The sequence below is a fragment of the Vicugna pacos genome, unplaced genomic scaffold (assembly GCF_048564905.1).
Source record: "Vicugna pacos unplaced genomic scaffold, VicPac4 scaffold_15, whole genome shotgun sequence".
Classification (NCBI taxonomy): Eukaryota; Metazoa; Chordata; class Mammalia; order Artiodactyla; family Camelidae; genus Vicugna; species Vicugna pacos.
The window spans coordinates 3232480-3250202 of NW_027328736.1; the positions used below are offsets into that span (position 1 = coordinate 3232480).

Consider the following 17723-nt stretch of genomic DNA (forward strand, 5'->3'; position numbering starts at 1 on the left):
AGAGCAGTCTGGCTGTCCCCCCTAAAAATAAATAGAATAGCAGCAACCCCGAGGTACCCCTTAAACATAAGCTACGAAAACTCTATTTACATTAACTGGGCCTTAAGTATGACTTGTTATAAATAAACAAAATCTAGCCCATGTTTGGTTTTTAGGTGTCTGTGAACGCCTAGGAGAAGAAGTTCCATCATGAAGTAGATATTAAGTGTAAAATTAACAATTATTTCTAATTTACACATAAGCCAAAATCCTCTTACCATGGAAGCACAACTTTCTTCTGAAAATAATCTACATAAATACTATGTAAACACATTAAGAGCTGTGAGATAGACTCACAACATCCTTCTATGTTCTGTGGGTCAAAATGCAAAGGTCTCCATCCCATCTGCACACGACGGCGTGCACACAACTGCATGCACACACACTGTGCACCCTGACCCAAATTTTGATGATGTTTCTACCCACACCATGCATTTTAGCCCCAAATGCTAGAAAGAAAATAAAAACTTAACGTGAAAACTACTTTTCTTTTTAAGTAAATTTTAAAATGGAAAAACAAACCCAACACTTCTCTTTGCAAGAGATACTGAGTCTAAAGGTTCAGAGTCAAGACCCTCGTCGGCTGTCCCCAGTGTAAAGAACACACCAGCTGTCGCTCTCTTCAGGAGGGCTGATCATCTCCAGTGGTCTGCAAAAGACAAACACCTCCTTAATGCTGAAAGCTATTCTATTTAACACAACAGATCCAAAGCACCAGGAAAACATTCCGTATTTGCACACAGAGCCAGCTGCTACATGACCTGGCATCTTGATGTTAAAACCTATGGTCATGCTGGAGAAGTAAAGCCATGGGCCCACCCAGACGTCAAGCAAGTCAGTCTCACTTGAGCAGAGCACCACCAGGGGCCACAGTAAGGCTACTGACCCTGGCCAGGTTATGTCAGACTCCAGGTTCAGTTTCATCTGTATGCAATGTCCCTGCCTGCTTCAGAGACACTGGAAATCCTAAGGGAAAACCTATTAAGCACACACTTGACAACTACCATAAGGTGGCCAGTCCCCACAAGAACACTCATCTTCCCTACTTTCTCATACAAGAGAAACCATGCAGCACAGCGGAGAAGACAATGAATTTCAATAGAGGAGAGCTGGCCTGAGCCTGAGCCTTGTACACTTGGCAGCTGTATTTGCCTGAGAAGTTCCCTCACTTCTCAGGGCTTTAATTACAAATATAATCCTTGGAGCAGCAGCACCAGTGTCACCTGGGAACCTGTGAAACACCAAATTATGGGACCCGGCTCCAGATTAACCAAATAAGAAACTCTGGAGGTGGGGCCCCGCAATCTGTGGTTTAGCCCTCCAGGTGACTCTGATGCATGTCCAAGGTTGAGAACCCATCACTGTCCCCTAGAACTTCCCCTGCCCAACCTACTACATGAACACAAACATGAGGTGTCACTTATACCAGTAACTACCTATGAGCACTACTTATCCCACTGAAAACTCTGACTTAAATCTTCATATTGAGAAACTATAGTAAAATCTGTATGTTCTCAAAAAAAAAAAACCTGAGTACTTCAAAACAACCTTTAATGATACACAATCTTACTATGTTTCTAATTTGTTCTTACTATAAACCTGGAAACTATACAATATCCATTCTTCAAACCTGTTCATTTAGAGCCACCAGAAGTAATGGAAAGCAACTGAACTTAACATAATTTTAAAAAGATAAGTTCTCAAAATGAACATTTATCTCTCTGGTTTTAAAATAATTTCAGGACACTGACAATACATTTCTGGAATATCCTAAAAGCCACCAAAGAGAAATTAAAATAACTGGTATCATCATCTCATACTTAAATAAATACAACCCTTTAAAAACCTTTTTTAAGTAATTCACAAAAATTAAACTCTATATAAGAGTTAGAAATCATCACTGCATTAGTCACTGACCACAACAAAATAACCCTCACGTCCAGAAAACACTTACTTGTCTTAAAAACTGCTTTCCAAGGTACGATGTAGCCATGCTGGTTAAATTCTTTCTGCTGCCCACTTTGCATCTGATGTAGCCATACAGGTTGGCACCTTGCAGCACCACACCCATGATGACCACTGCCTGGAGAAGGGAACAACCAGCAGTTACGGCCCAACAGACTGACTGTCCCCTCCGCCACAAGGGAGACACGGCAGGCTGAGGTGGGAAAGAGAATGGGAAGGCAGCCTTGTGAAGTGGGGTTTGTGGCTGTTGAGACCCCCTCCCTCCCAGAACAGACCCACCCAATACATGCTCAGCACCACCCAACAAGTGTCTGCTAACACGGATGCTACGTGCCAGCCCCCAGCAGCCCCAGGGGTGCAGTGGGGGGGCCATTCTCATTCTAATATTGTCCATGGATCTGTGAGTAAAGATATAAAAAAAGTAAATGAGACTCAGAAGGGGCTCAAATGTTAATTATTCCCTTAAGAAATCCAAAAGAATGGGGGAAAAAAAAAAGAACTCCAAAAGAATGGTCAAGACAGATCAAGTTCAACACAGTGAGAGCAGGCAAAAGTGAATTCTGCACTCTGCTAACGTGTGTGTGTGACGACTGGCTTCTGAGAAAGCCAACCAGTGCCTCAAGGCAGCAACCAACAGGTGCTTGCCTTCCGTGACTGGAGGGAGGGGGTGGGGACAGAGGGGAGTGGAAGGGGTGGAGGGGGAGGGAGCAGCAGGGGGAGATGCACTTGGGCAGAGCTGTTTCCTCCCCGTGGCCATGATCCTATAGGTGGCCCCACGAAGACCACTAAGGATTGAGAATAAGAAACTCAAGGCTACTATTTAAATACTATGAAAGAAAAGCTAATGAGAACAACACGAGGAGACCCCATGGTTAAGTATTCTGGAACAAGGGTTGACAAAGTCTTTCTGGAAAGGGCCAGATGGTAAACATTTTAGGCTTTGCAGGCCATGTGGTCTCTGTTGTAAATACTCCACTCTGTCCTTCTGGTCCCAAAGCGGCCACCGGCAGTGCGTAAACAAACAGACAAGGCTGGGTTCCAGTACAAATTCACAAAAACTCGGGTGTTGGGCCAGACCTGGCCTGAGGCCAGTCTGCCCAGCCCTGTTCTAGAGCAAACAGCTGCTCCGACAGGCAGGAGGACCGACAGCCGTCAAGCCCGCCTCCTCAGAGAACAGAGGCAGGGAAGCTGGAGGCACCCCCTTCCCAGCCCAGAGCGTTAAACCCACCTTTCACACGCCCGTCCCTGCTCCGCTTTAGGAAGTGGAAACAGCACAAGAGAAAGCCCGGGCCGACCGCCAGCCGGAGGCGAAGGCTCCAGGGCCTCCTGGATGGTCTGAAGCAGGAGGCGTGGCAACCAGAACAGAGTGACCGGGACACAAGACCTCCAGTCCGCGCGCGAGAAGGCAAACCTCCGCGCCGGGCCGGCCAAGGTGGCCACGTCCCTCCCCACACCTGCACCCCAGGCCACCCACCTGCCACGCATGCCGAGCCCAGGGGTCTCAGACGACAGGGAAGGCCGTCGAGGGGAGTTCACCCCCATGAAAGCAGCACACTAACGGTCTGGGCGGAGCTGCCCCTGCGAGCCCACGCGAGATGGAGAGACGAGGGAAAAGCAGCTACACAAACCCACAACCAAAGCAGAAAGGGACACAGCCCGCCAAAGGCAGGCGAAGGCTGCTGTGGAAGAAACCCAGTCCTCCTAAGTCAGAGCACCCTGGGAAGACTTCTCCCTGCGGGAGTACTAAAGGTAAGAATTCAGAGACAGTGAAGGTGAGACAAGGCACCAGGAGCTAAAAATGGTGCTGGCAGAGCTAAGGAAGCGCAGAAAAGCCCCTGCTGACCCCCAGCCTAAAGCAGCACCCCGCCCCACTGCCCACTCCACTCTGTCACCGTGTCACCTTCCTCCCAGCCGCTCCCTCCCTGTCTGCCTGCCCACACCCTGCTCCACCAGGACTCAGGGCTCTCAGAGCTGTTACCTTGTTTCTCGAGCCCCTAGTCCTGTCCACAGCAGCCAGGACAGCTCTGGCAAGGGGCAGACTCCTAAAAAGATTTGCTGAGGGAATAAACAGAACAGAAAGAGATGAGAGATAAAAGCAATTAAGATAGTGGGTGAGAACAGATAAAAAGGACCCAACACAGAGGTAACTGGTACCTCAGAATTAAAGACAACAAAAAAAACAGAATGCAAATAAATGTAAAGACTTAACAGAAGATAATTTTCCCAATTCAGAGCAGAATCTGTGCCTGTCATTAGTGGGCACAGTGTCCGGAAAAAGCACTATGGAAAGACAAACATGAGGACAACCTGGTTACATATGCTATTTTATAATTTCTAGAATGACATCAGAAATTCTTTGTCCAAGGAGAAAAATGCCTCACTCAGTTACATGGGGGTTCATAAGCCTGGCCTCAGATTTCTCTGCAATATTCAATATAAGAAAATGATGAAGCAACGTCTTCTGAATGCTGAGAGGAAGCAGCTGTGGCCCAAGAATATTAACTGAGCCAAGAATAGTTCTTTATTCAAGAATAAAGAATTTTTTTAAGAATGAAGAAAGAATAAAAAACTTACCCAAATATAAAAAACTTATTCAGAAAGAAAGGAAAAAGTGAATTCAAGAATAAAGTCAACGGCTCAGATTCTTGAACATGACAGAACCAAAAGAAATAACACCCACAGGTTTTTTGGGAAAAAAAAATCCCCACTGATGAAATCCAGCCAACCAAGAGGTAAAAGGAGAAGCTGCAACAAGACCACTGAGCCAGTATGGTTAAAAACAGACCAAAGACTGAACAACCAGCAACAAATACCACTTCAAAAGGAAACGTTTCCCCTCCTAAACAGAGTCTCTGAGTCAATAAACAGGATTAAACGTATTACTTAAAATAACTAAAATAAGACCACCACCACCAAGAACCCAGGGCTGGAAGCAGGGAGGACAAGGCGGGGGAGGCACAGGGGTGGGAACTCTACATCCTTTGCAGCAGATCAACAGACACTAAACACGTGTCCCATTCGTGACCGAGGGCACGTGAGAAAGGTAACTGCTAGAAAAACTAAAAATAGACAATAAAGCTTCCAATCTCAAAAGGGAAACTACATACATAGGCACGCTCACAAACGAAGAGAGAAGCTATACAGCAAAACAGACAATATTACAAATAAGGAAAAAACACAATTAAGGCCAAAATATACCTGGTATCTATAAGCATTAAGTCAGATAAACTCAGCTGTTAAAAGAACAAGACACATAGTCGGGTCAAGTGACACATTATACTTTCCAAAGATGGCAACAGCTGTATCTCCTGCTCCACACGCTCTTCTGGAACCTTCCTACCCACTCAGGCTGGGGAGCATATTTTCCATTCCCTTGAATGTGCGAAACAGAAAAGTGATGTGACTTCTGAGGCTAGATGTCTGTTACAGGCTGACTCTGTCCTCCCCTAATTTATTTATTTATACGTGTATCTCTCTATATATCCCCCAGTACCCCAGAATGTGACTGTATTTGGAGTCAGGGTCTTTAAAGAGGTAATTAAGGTAAAATGAGATGGCTGGGGTGGACCCTAATCCAGTGTGACCGGTGTCCTTACAGGCAGAGGAGGTCAGGACAGACAGGTAGCAGGAGGACCGTGAGAAGCCATCTACAAGCCGCAGAGAGAGGCCTCCAGAGTTGGGGGGAAATTAGCTTCTGCTGCTGAAGCCACCAGCCTGTGACACTCAGCTGTGGCAGTCCTAGAAAACTAGCCCAAGTGTAAAAGGTAATTCAGCTTCTGAGCTGAAACACTCCCAGCGGGAGCCGGGGCCTTCCAAGTAAGCAGTCTCACTGCCGTGAGGCCACCGGGCCATGAGAAGGTCCCAGCAAGCCATGTGGGAAGACCACGTGGGAGGCCATGGGACCTCAAAGACTAGATGCCTCACCAGCCCCGTCATGCCATCGCTGTCTGACCACAACTACGAGAGATCCCAAGTCAGAACCTTCCAGACAAGCCCTTTGCAGGCTCCTGAACCAGAGAGGTTGTGAGCGCTCATAAAACAGCTGCTGTAATGGACAACTGAACAGGTTACCAACCGCTATCCTCAGAAAAGACCACTGTTAGTTCCAAGCTAAGCCAAACGTCTGGAGGACACGCAACATCCCCATCCGACAAGATCAGGTGATGAATGTAGGAATCACTGAACAAGACGGGCTAAATCAAAACTCCGCTAGGCACCAGGAGAGCTGGTGAAATGGAGTCTTGCACAGAACGCTGCTCCGGGCACTTGGAGAAAAGCAGAGATGGGAAACCGAACTTGGGAGATACACAATGAAGCTGCCTATTCAAGATGGGTCCCTGATGTCAACACAGATGGGCAGGTGCTGACTACCAACCACGCCATCAGCCACCTGTGAGAATTACTGACCACTCCACACTGACACTCACCAGCCACTTCACTCTGAAGGAGAAGAGGGCACTGAAGGCAAATACCACCCACAGCACTGGACAGGCAATGAGTCCCAACCAGAAGATTCTTGACTCAGCCTCTGAAACAGTTTTACTCTCTTGAGAGGAGGCCTACAAAAGAACATGAATTTAATAACCAATGTCTTGTGATATTCATCAGCAAAGAGTTTAACATTTTTAATGAAAAACACCTTACCCTCAGATTCAAACAAAGTAACAGACAACCCAAGTCCTAAGTCAGAACCCCTGCCCCCAACCCACCTCAAACAAAACAGCAGACCTACCACGACTGTAACCTTTGGAACTGGTCTTAATATACTTCGCTCTAACTCAAGAACGTTCCATTTTCAGGGCAAAATGGACAGTTTCTCATCACCCAAGACAATCAGGGTCAGCTCGGACAGGCTTCTAGTCATTCCTCCTTGCACTTCTACTGTTCATTCACAAGGAAGCTCGGAAGGATACCTTCTTTGGTAAGGATCCAGGAAATCAAGGCTACAGTCATCCTGGAGACTAAAAGGTCAAGTCAGGGTCCAGAAGAGGAAATGGAATCGAGGGATTCTGGACACGACCACAATGTTTCAGCAATACCCAGGAATTTAAAAGGGCCGTGAATCGTTTCCAAGGTAGATTTTATCAGGACTACTGACTCACTGAGCACAACACTGCTTTCAGAGAAGTCCTTGTCAAGGCCCTTCCAAGCAGAAGGCAAGCAATTTAGCTGGTGCCGTCTCCAAGAATTCTGTCCTCTGCCTCCCAACTGATCTCCACTGCTGATAAACAGGCTAGCCCAAAACAGACTGCAGTCCCCTGGGACTTCTGAGGGAACCGCCTGAAGAACAGACTGCTCTGCTCAGCTCAGATCTTCTCTCCAGTTGCAAACCTTCTCCTTCTCCTGCCCACAAATGGAGGAGGACCACGGGGGCAAGGGCAGACGAGCTCCCGAAAGCAGTTACACCAGGGAAGGCAACACCAGGCTGAGGCGGCTCATGGAAAGAGCGCCTTTCTCAGCAGCCCCTGGGGGCAGCTTAGCACAAACTGTGAGCCAAAAGCCTCTCAGAGGGTTCTTTCCTGCACATGGCTTGTTTCCAGTCTGAACGAGACAGAAAGTTTCAGAAGGCCCTCTGGTTTAGTGCTGCCCTGCCCAGTGACTTGGCACAGCTCTTCGTGTGTAGATTACATCTGAAGTATTTCAGTAACTCACCCTTAAATATTCGAATGAAATCTATACATAATTTATTAAATGACACTCAAAGAGAAAAACAGAGGCAGTTTACCTTCCTGGACTCAAACACCCAATGGCTTTTTCCATCTTCATCAATGTGATTCCACCAGCGCAGGCCAACCATTAGTCTACCTGTGACATTCTGGTAAAGATTAACATATACACACACATTTTAAAAACGTTATTTAAAGAGCTACCATAATATCCTATCTTAGTGTAACATTTCACAAATAAAGAAATCATCAGCTTTACCTCCATAATACTCAGTTAACAACCACTACACAACAGGCCTGGACAAAAGATTAAATCAAATGCAATGGCAGACCCGGCAGGGGTGGAGGTGATGGGTAAGCAGATCCATGAACATCGCCCTCTGTTCCCTCATGAACTCATCCTTTCTCCAGTTCCCTAATGTGTTCCCAAACCCCTTGTTCTTCTGGGACCTACTTTTTCCTCTATGTCCTCACCATAGCGACATATATTTTATAACTATGTATCTCTAAAAACAGTTGATACAAACTCAGTGTTTGTGTCCCCCAAATTCACATGTCAAAACTCTGCCCCCACCCCCTCACCAGGTGATGGTGTCAGGAGGTGGCCCTCTGGGAGGTGACCGGGACTAGATGAGCTCATGAGGGTGGAGCCTCTGCTGATGGGACTAGTGCCCTCACTAGACTTTCCGCCTCTCTGCTCTCAGCGGGGTGAGGAAGGAAGGGGAGATCAGCAGTCTGGACCCAGAGGAGGTCCCTCACCAGAAGCCGAGCACGCGGGCACTCTGATCCTGGATTTCCAGCCTCCAGCACTCGGAAAATAAACTCCTACTGTGTGTGGGCCACCCAGTCTATGGTATGTGGTTACAGGCACTGGCCTTCATTCAGCAATGGAAATGCACCAAGCTCTCTCTCACTGACGAAACAAATTACTTCGAGAGCTTTCCTAATGTAATGAAAGGAATACAGGAGAAGAAGAGGAGGAAACTTAAAGACCAAACCTGACTTTGTGGAAACGTTAACATTTGAAGGCTAAGTAAAAGAGAAGAGCAGGCCAAGACTGAGAGCAGTCAGGGCCTATCTCAGAGGCATTTTCAAATGACAGCTCTTTATTTTCAAACTCCTCCGTTCTCCCATTTTCCAATTATTTACTTTCTGCTTTTACTATTGCTTATTTTCCTAATTTCTCTCAAGCTTACTACTTTTGTTTTTAAAATTTCTGTACCTCTAATAAAAGCCTTTGGCCTATTGCTTTTCCTCTGAATTCAGCTTTAGACACACTTCAAAAGTTTGAAAGTAGATGATCATTATCATTAAGCTGTAAATAATCTATATTCAGTTTTTGTTTCCTCTTTGAGACAAGATATTTAGCAGGCAGTTGTGACAACCACTTTTCATTGGTTTCCAGTTCTGCTGCACTGGGTTAGAACACGCAGCTGCTTCAGACAGTTTATTTGCAGTTTCTTCACAGTGGTATTTAATCAGCTTTTATAAGTGCCCCACAGGAGCTGAACAAGAAAGTATCACAACTCTACACACAAGGTTTCAAAAACTGCCATGAAAGTGACTTGGCTATTTCACTCAGATTCTTCAGAACTTAACCATTTTTTGTCGCTTCGATGTGCTGAGGACAGTCGTCTCTTAAGACTTCCACCACAACAGTGTTCCTCCATCTTCTCCAAGTGTTTGGCTTTTTAAATGTCACAGTTTTAGTTAGATCTTTTTGGCTGGACCTTTGACTTCTGACTCAATGTTAGAACTCTTATCTTTAAAAGAGAGTTTAATCAAATTACATTTATTGTTATAGCTAATGGGCCACTGCTCCCCTCACCCTGCACATGGCCTATGACATTTCAGCTTCCTTGACGCTTGCTGTTTTCCCGTCTCTTGCTGCATGAGCTACGTTTCAGTTGCTCCTACCTTCTCCAGTGTTGTGGAAGACACACAGCCTTGTTTTAAATTTTACTAATAGTTACCAATAAAATTTTTAAAACTTTACTTAACCTTTTTTACTCTATTTGCCAGAGTAGAGAACAAAACAAAAGCCCCATATAGGTCATAACATTAAAGTTCTTTTTTTTTAAATAATTTTGTATCTTTTAATTTCTCTTTTATTTTTAAAACAATTATCTCTCCTCTTTTGACAACTGCACTGAAATTTACTTATGACACATCTGTGTTTTAACTAGATTCAGAAGCCCACATACCCCTTCCCAAGTCCATTTAATACCGTCCCCACTCTTGACCTCTTAATTTCATCTCAACTGTTTGCACTTCTACAAGTAATTGTGCCACAGATAAAAGGGTGACTTTTTTAAGCTCTTCTTGTTTATATTTCTTTACGGGTTATCAGAAAATATGCTTTCTGGCCACATTTTTTAAAACCCTAAACCTACAAGGATTTAATTACAACAGTTTAGAAATTAGCAGGAAGAATCAACTGAAGGCCATGTTCTATTTGGCTAAGCACAAATTACAGGAAGGAACAACAAAAAGAAACATTTCTCAAAATTGTGACCGGGCTACAGCAAACACTTTACAGCATAAAGCAACAGAAGAAATTCAAAGGAATACAGGCCAAAGACTGTATGAAAGAAAAGCCTACAAGAAACAGGTCTTCGTAATCTTTATTCTCAGCATTTGGTGGCTCATGTAAACTAGCCCCCAAGCCAACCACTTCTGATATCTGTCAGAATCAACAGACCTAAAAACAGCTGGCTTGGTGGCCGTGAATAGACTGGTAACATTTTACCGGGTTTTTGAATCAATAATCATGTCTCTGATATTCCAAAACCAGGTGTCGTCTTTTTTTTTTTTTGCCTTTGATTCCCCCCCCACCATTTTTTACTATGAAAATTTCCAAACACACAGAAAAGCCAAGTTTTACAAGTGAATACCCATATACCTACCACCTAGGGTCTGCACTTAGTGTTTTGCCATAATCACTGTATCACATGCCCCCCCACTCACACCCCTATCCATCCCTCCCTTCCTCCCTCTACCCACCACTGCCTTCGAGTCTGAAACCACTTCTTACATGCCTTTCCAGCCCTACAGCAGGGGTTCTCAACCACAGCACTACCAGCACTGTGGGCCAGATAACGGATGCAGGTGGCTGTCGCGTCTGCGCACCTGAAGGCGTTCGGCGGCATCCCTGGCCTGAGCCCCTCTGAGGCCTGCAGTGTGCTCCCCACCCCAGCCGTGACCAACATCTTCAGGCATTGACAAGCACCGCCTGGGGGGCAACATGGCCCTGGGTGAGGAACACCGCCCTAGAGCTCACACAGGAGCCTCTGCAGTGGTGGACACTTGAGGATCTGTGGACAAACTCTCCTGAGGTCCCATCCAGAAACCAGACCCGGCACAGCTGACGGTGACCCTGAAGCAAAACCAGTGATGTGGACTAGAAGCAGTACGCAGGGTCTGCAGCTGCCAGTCACATTTTATTTATACGTTTAACTTCAGAGCTGATGTTGGCTAACGTAAAGCACACAAGTCAGTAGTGCAATAACCTCTATATGATCTGATCTAACCAGCATTTTGACACAGATGAGGCCTTAAGTAACAAAAAGATAAATTTAACATCAATACAAAATGCTCAGTGTCCTTTTTGTATTGTTTATGTCATTCAATCTCATCATATTAAATAGGATTTTAAAAATAAAAACAAACCTACCTTGACTGCCAAAAAGTCACATGACAACAACAAGATAATTGTCACCATACAGGCAATAAAGCTGCTGCTGAACAATTCACAGAGAAGATAGACTATAATTGCACTGACTCGAAAGAATAAATGGAAAAATGATGCCACTGGGTGTCTGAAAACCAAAACATAACAAAAGAAATGCAATTACATTTTACGACAGGTACTGCAGATGTATATGACAATGTTTCAGCTGTAACAGAACCATGCAGTCTTGTCAAAATAAAAGATGACTTGAGGAAGAAGCAAACCGCCTGTCTCTTTTCTCATTAAGTCCCATTATTTGACTAGACCCTGTGTTTCTGTTGTCACAGAAAACACACTATGTAAACACGACTTTAATACCTCATTGATTATAAATCTTCCCAAAATGCATAACAAGAATCTTTACCAAGCTTGGAGAAATAAGGAAATTATACTCTTAGGATAGACTTATTTTTACCTGTCTAAAAATCATGCCCGAAGAATTTCCAGGCCCTCAGAAATCACTTCAGGCACTAAGACAAAATAACCATCAGGTTGTTTTATTAACAACTTCATAGAGATGTAATCCACGTGCCATACAACTCAACTATTTAAATCACTGTACCAGTGATTTTGGTACAGTCGCAGAATTATGCAACCATCACACCATCAGTTTTAGAACTTTTTCATGACCCTAAAAAGAAACCCTAAACCCATGAGCAGTCACTCCCCATGTACCCCAATCCCACCAACCTCCAGCCCTGGGCACCCACCAATGTACTTTTTGTCTCTGTAGATTTATCTATCCTGGACATTTCACATAAGTGACATCACATAATACATGGTCTTTTGTGACTGGCATCTCTCACCTAGCATAATGCTTCCAAGGTTCTGGCAGAATTTGATTTCATTAAGTGAATTTCTTTAGAGAGAACAAAGTTTGGAAGAGAAGTATGTTTGGCATGATGTTTTCATATTAGTTGATACAAAAGATGCAATTCTGAAATATGTACAATAAATCAGAAGGTAATGTATCTACAGAAACTCGTAAAGAAATGGTGCGTTCTTGGTAAACAACAGCCAGAATCAAAAACACTGGTGTTCAAATAACTGTATTTGCAAACTTGAAAACTCAGTACTGAGTAAAATTCTCTATACCAGTTATTCCCAGAGAGAAAGTGAAATGTCATCTTTAAGATCAAACTGTAATACACAACATTCGCCAGCACGTCACAACCACTCTGCCTGGAAGGGAACCCGCTGCTGGCACCAGTCAACAGGCAGAACAGCCCGAGACAACACAACTCTTGTAACTTAGCCTCATATCTGATTTTGGATTTTTTCGGTCTGTTAGTTGTCTCCTCTTCCGCATCAAACAATGCAACATCTTCAGTGTCATCGTTACTGTCCTAACAGGGAAGTAAACAGCCATGAAGCAAAATTAAGTTCAGTCCTTGCAGGCCTACTACACACAAGGCGGCACGCTAGTCAAAATGGAAGACAACAGTTAAGACATGGCCATGGCCATGGCCACCTGGAAGGCTGGAAAGGGCCCAAGGCAGTTCCCCTATCCCGACCCCAACCACCTGGCCAAACCCTCCACAGCAGTCCAGGCACCTGCCGCCTCCATCCCTCACAAGATGTTGCCAGTTCGTGTAGGAACCATCATCAGCGGCTGATGCTCTACAAACTCACCCCACCACTCTCAGTAGCGCTCTCCCAGGGCAGAGAAAGCTGAGGCTGTCGGGATAAATTCAAAGGCTCTGGGTTCTTTCACAAAATCATCTAACTGCATCCTTTTTCCGACCCCTGCTCACAAATCTGTGTCCTTTTATCCAAGGCTAAGCCAGCTACTGGTGCTTGGAATCCCCTCTTTACCCACCTCCTCAGAGGCTTGTTCTGTCACTTTTCCCTCTATTTCCGCTTTTCTGGATATTCAAGTCTTTCCCAAAGAGCAGGTGCATTCAACTCACTTATTTAAAGTGTATAATTCAATGATTTTTGGTATAGTCACAGAATTGTGCAACCATCACACCATCAGTTTGAGAACTTTTTCATGACCCTGACTCAGCTCCCCATATAATGCTCTCGTGCAGCCAAGGCTGGGATGCACCACATGATGCCACAGAAGAACATGCTGAGGCCTTGCCATCCAGTAACCAGGGTGACATTTTCCCATTAGATCATTATCATTCTCCCACTTAAAACCCACAGCACTTTGACTGAAAACAGACTTCATATGGTGACAAATCACCATCTGGCCCCTGCCCAGCTCTAACTCCTTGTCTCAGGCCACTCCCTCTCTGTTAACTGTGGTAGGCTGAATAGGGCCTCCTCACCCCTGCCAAAGAAGCCCAGGTTCTAATCCCCAGAACCTGTGAATATGAACATTTACTTGGCAAGAAGAATTTTGTAGAAGTGACTAAATTAAGGATATTGGGCTGGGGAAATCTCCTGGATTATCCAGGTGGCACCAATAAGGCAATCACCGTGGTCCGGAACACAGGAGAGTCGGGTTAGAGACGATGACACAAGGAAAGCTGAGGTCAGAGAGAAACTGAAGATGTTATGCTGCCAGGTTTGAAGAGGAGAGAGTGTCTGTGAGCCAAGGAAGATAGGCAGCCTCTGGGAGCTGGATAAACTCAAGGACAGATTCTCCCTGAGAGCTTCCAGCTCAGCCTACACCATGATTTTAGTCCCTTAAGACTCATTTTGGGCTTCTGACCACCAGAACTTTTAGATAATAAATTTGTATTAAGCCACTAGGTTTACGGTAATTTGCTACAATAGGAAACCTATACAACAGCTAAGCCCCTAGGCTGGCCTTCTCTTCAGTGCCTTAAACACGCCCCACTTGTGCCCTATCAGGTCCTTCTGCACTCTGTCTGCAACACTCTTTTCTCTTACCCTGCTCTTTGGAAGACCGGCTTCGTCTCATTTATTGAATAAATACTGAGTGCCCGCGATGTGCACTAGTTTAAGTGGTACAGCCAAAAACAAGAAAAAAAGACAACTAGCTCTGCACTCCTGGAGTTGCATCCAATAGATGGAAAGGTGGTGAGCACAACTGTGGGGCGAAATCAGGAGTCTGGCTGTGGATGTGTAAGTTCCAGGTACTGCTATTAAGAACATCAGAAAAACTGAGTGAGGGGAGGGGGGACCACCAGGGTGTCCTGAGCATAGGACTGACACATTCTGACTCATGTTAGAAGGAAAATTCTGGCTACTGCATTAAGACTCTGAGAGCAAAGAGGGGAAAGAGGGAAAGACAAAGGCACACAGCTGGGAGGCTGGCCAGGGGGTGAATCTAATGATGGAGCCAAGAAGTAATGGTCTGGTCGAGGGTGGATGGCAGGGCAGGTGGTGAAAAGCAGCCCGATTCCGAACACATGCTGAGGCAGAACCAACAGGATCTGCTGACGGGTGGACGGAGGGCTCAGAGGAAAGGAGTCGAGGAAGATCCCAAAGTTTCTGTCCCGAGCAGGTAAAAGGGAAACCAGTGCACAAGCAGAGGGCCCAGCCTAAGGCTGGAGCACAGACAGGGCAACCTGTAAGGCAAAGGCAGCGCCTGCGGGAGGTTGTGGGCAAAGCTGTACAGGCAGGTGGTGTGAAAGTTCTCCGACAGCTTCCGTTTTCTCTGGGAAACAAGCCACAAGGCTCTGAGCTGAGAGAAGATAAGAAATGCTGACGGTCTGAGGGAGAAGACTTGGAGAGTAGCCTAGGGGACTACGGAAACGCCATAATGACTGCCGGGAGGCCCCCCGGGCTCCCTTGAGGTGCGTGGTCACAAACTTAAGAAGGAACGGTCAGTATGGCTGTGTTTTTCTCCAGCCTCCTGCAGGTTCAGACCATCACTGTATTTTCTCCACTCACGTCACCTCCTCAGAGTGGTCCTTCCTGACCGCAAATCGCTAGGCTGTTCCATTCTCAGATACTTGCTATCACATCACCGTCTATGCTGTTGTTATCTGAAATATCTTTATCTCTGTAACTTATTTCATCTCCCCACTCAATCCCTGGACAAGCATTAACACTCCAAACCCGGGCAGGAAACTGCATTGTTTACACAGCCCTTCCGCAGGGCCTGGGCCAGCGGCTGGGCCACAGAAATCCCTCAGAAAAAACAGCTATGATAACCCAAGTTAAAGTGCACGATAAACAGTGCTTTTTTAAATAGGAAGAGATTCTTCTTCTCACTAGTCTGGGGTCGTAGACGTGAGGGCTGTAATTAACTCTGAGGAACAGATGTGAGCATGGGAAGGGACCGACCCTTAACCACCTGCTTTGACGGCATAAACCTGGACGCCAGGCCCGGCGGGTCCCGTAACCCACGTCCAGGGCGGCGACTGCCTGCCCCTCGCCGGCTCACGAGCGGTGGGGACACACAGAGCGACCCCGCGGACCTCACACCCGCGCTGGCCCTCCTCAGCGCAGCCTAGGCCGCACTCCCCGGACACCAGCGCCGGCCGTCCCGCCCGCCGCTCACCCCGCTCCTCCTCGGGCCCAGCCGCCGCCCTCTCCCGGCGCCCACAGCTCCTCACCTGCTGCAACATGGCGGCCTCGCGACAGCGCCACTTCCGGGAGCCACGTCAGCGCCACAGGCGCAGCCGCCGGGCGGGGATCCCAACAGACGCGGACAGCTCTCCACAGGCCAGAAGGAGCCGGAATACCAGCTTCCGCCAGCCCCACTTCCGCTTCCGGGCATGAGGGGGCGGGGAGCGTGTGTGGGCGGGGCTATTGAGGGCGGGGCTAGAGCGTGGGCGGGGCGACTTGGGCCGGGGCCGGGGCCGGGGCCGGGGCCGGGGCCGGGGGGCCGGTCCAAGCAGGAGAGAAAAAACCAGCTGGGAAAGGAAACTGGTGCAGCTTTAGGGGCAAATCTTCTTAGTTTTTCAGGTGGAGATGTTGGTACTACCTACGAGGTGTCTTCCCCGGCGTGGACGTCCTCAGGGTGGAGATGGGGGGCAGGGTTGTGACTGTTCCATAGTTTTCATTTTGTTTGAATATTTTACGACAATGTGTACTGCCTACAGTATTTCTTTTGTACCTTAAATTTTAGAAACAATTGAAGAAAAAAAGATACTCTCCTGCGAAGGGGTAAACAGTTATTACGAAGAACAAGGCAGGAGGACTCTAAACAGGGAGGGTATTCTTATGGGAGGAATATAGACCCCAGAAGACAGTACGGAGGGAGAGGCTGAGAGAGTAGGCCCTGGAGTCTGAGCCCCTGGGTTTGTCCCGGCTCCTCCACTTACCAGTTATCTAGCTAGCTAACCTACCTCTCTGTGCGTCCTTCCCTACCTCAGTGGTAAGGTGGGGATGCTAACGGTACCCTTACAGGGTAAGTCCTGCTAAATAGAGGATGTTATTCTTATTACTGTTTTAAGTTTAGGCACTAATGATGTGATCTTGCCCTGTGAAGGACCTGAAATTCAGAGACTCTGTGTCATCTTTGAAACTGTGATTATAACAAGATGCTATTTGCCCCGCCTATGGGCAGACTGCCATCAGAAGACTCGTGGAATAACGTGTTTCCTGAATTGAGGAGGTTCTTTCCATTCAAATCACAGTTTTTACATGGCGATTTGCCAGTGCTGCTTTAAACCTGACATCCTAATAATGGAGAAAAAAATCTCAAAGGAGAGAAAGCCTGACAAACAGTGGTGAAACGCAGAGACCATATGTGTGTATCTACTCTGCCTATGCCGGGGTTTTGGTGGCCCACCCAGTGTGTGGGTTGTGGGGTTTTGTGGGGTTGGGTTTTTGTTGGTTTCGTCCTGCATTCTGGTTGGATTGTTTCCATCCTGTGGCCATTCTGAGCTGCTGAGTAGGAGCTGCCCTCTTTGGACGGGCTTGAGCTCTCCAGTGGGCCACAGCCCCTGTGCTGGGCTGCACTCTCTAAACTACCTGCCTGGTACCTGACACCAGCCTCTGCAGGTTTAAGTAGCAACCTCGACACACTCGATATGAATGTAGAGAGGGCGAAGGTACTTAATTCTCTTCCATAGGCGTTAGCCCTGGAGAGGAAAGATGCAATTTGAGGGCTTCTCTCAGATTCTTAATTGAACTCACTGACCTTCATCAGGCTTCCATACAAAAATACCAGGGAAATTCAGCCCATTTTTCTGAATATAATCCAGTTCATTTTCTGGAAGAAATGATAACACTAAACTGGTAATGATGAGTGGTATTTAATTTCCAAAAACCCCTTCCCCATCCCCACCAGTGAAAGCGGCCTCCCTGTGTTTCGCTGGGTGGTTTTCAGTGGGAATACAGATGCTGATCTCACCCAGCCTCCCTCTGTTTTCTTACTTTGAAAATATCAGTTCTTTGGCTTGTAGGAAAATAATTGAGTCCCCACATTAATTGCTAGGGAACAGTCAAAAAAG

The 17723-nt window shown here is 46.4% G+C and overlaps 1 protein-coding gene across 4 annotated transcripts; it reads right to left on the reverse strand.

Annotated features, from left to right (window-relative positions):
* Window positions 1-507: 507 nt before the first annotated feature.
* Window positions 508-16044, reverse strand: LOC140692694 (Golgi apparatus membrane protein TVP23 homolog B-like). Of its 4 annotated transcripts, none has more exons than XM_072957015.1 (7): window positions 15879-16044; window positions 11344-11488; window positions 7730-7819; window positions 6432-6563; window positions 3983-4059; window positions 1994-2122; window positions 508-688 (listed from the first exon to the last, which is right to left on the reverse strand). In XM_072957015.1, exons 1-6 carry the CDS (start codon window positions 16040-16042, stop codon window positions 2038-2040), a joined length of 693 nt encoding a protein of 230 aa, XP_072813116.1. In that variant the 5' UTR covers window positions 16043-16044; the 3' UTR covers window positions 508-688; window positions 1994-2037. The 4 variants fall into 4 exon arrangements, with proteins under 4 accessions (XP_072813116.1, XP_072813119.1, XP_072813117.1 ...); XM_072957018.1 differs by lacking the exon at window positions 3983-4059 and adding an exon at window positions 12652-12746 and having other exon boundaries at window positions 15879-16013; XM_072957016.1 differs by lacking the exon at window positions 3983-4059.
* Window positions 16045-17723: the final 1679 nt, after the last annotated feature.

Coding starts and splice junctions, on each gene's coding strand:
- LOC140692694 (XM_072957015.1), bottom strand. CDS start 16,042: ATGCCCGGAAGCGGAAGTGGGGCTGGCGGAAGCTGGTATTCCGGCTCC. Junction 11,489..15,878: donor AGGCCGCCATGTTGCAGCAG/GTGAGGAGCTGT, acceptor TTTGGTTTTCAG/ACACCCAGTGGCATCATTTT. Junction 6,564..7,729: donor GGGTGTTTGAGTCCAGGAAG/GTAAACTGCCTC, acceptor GTTCTTTTGTAG/GCCTCCTCTCAAGAGAGTAA.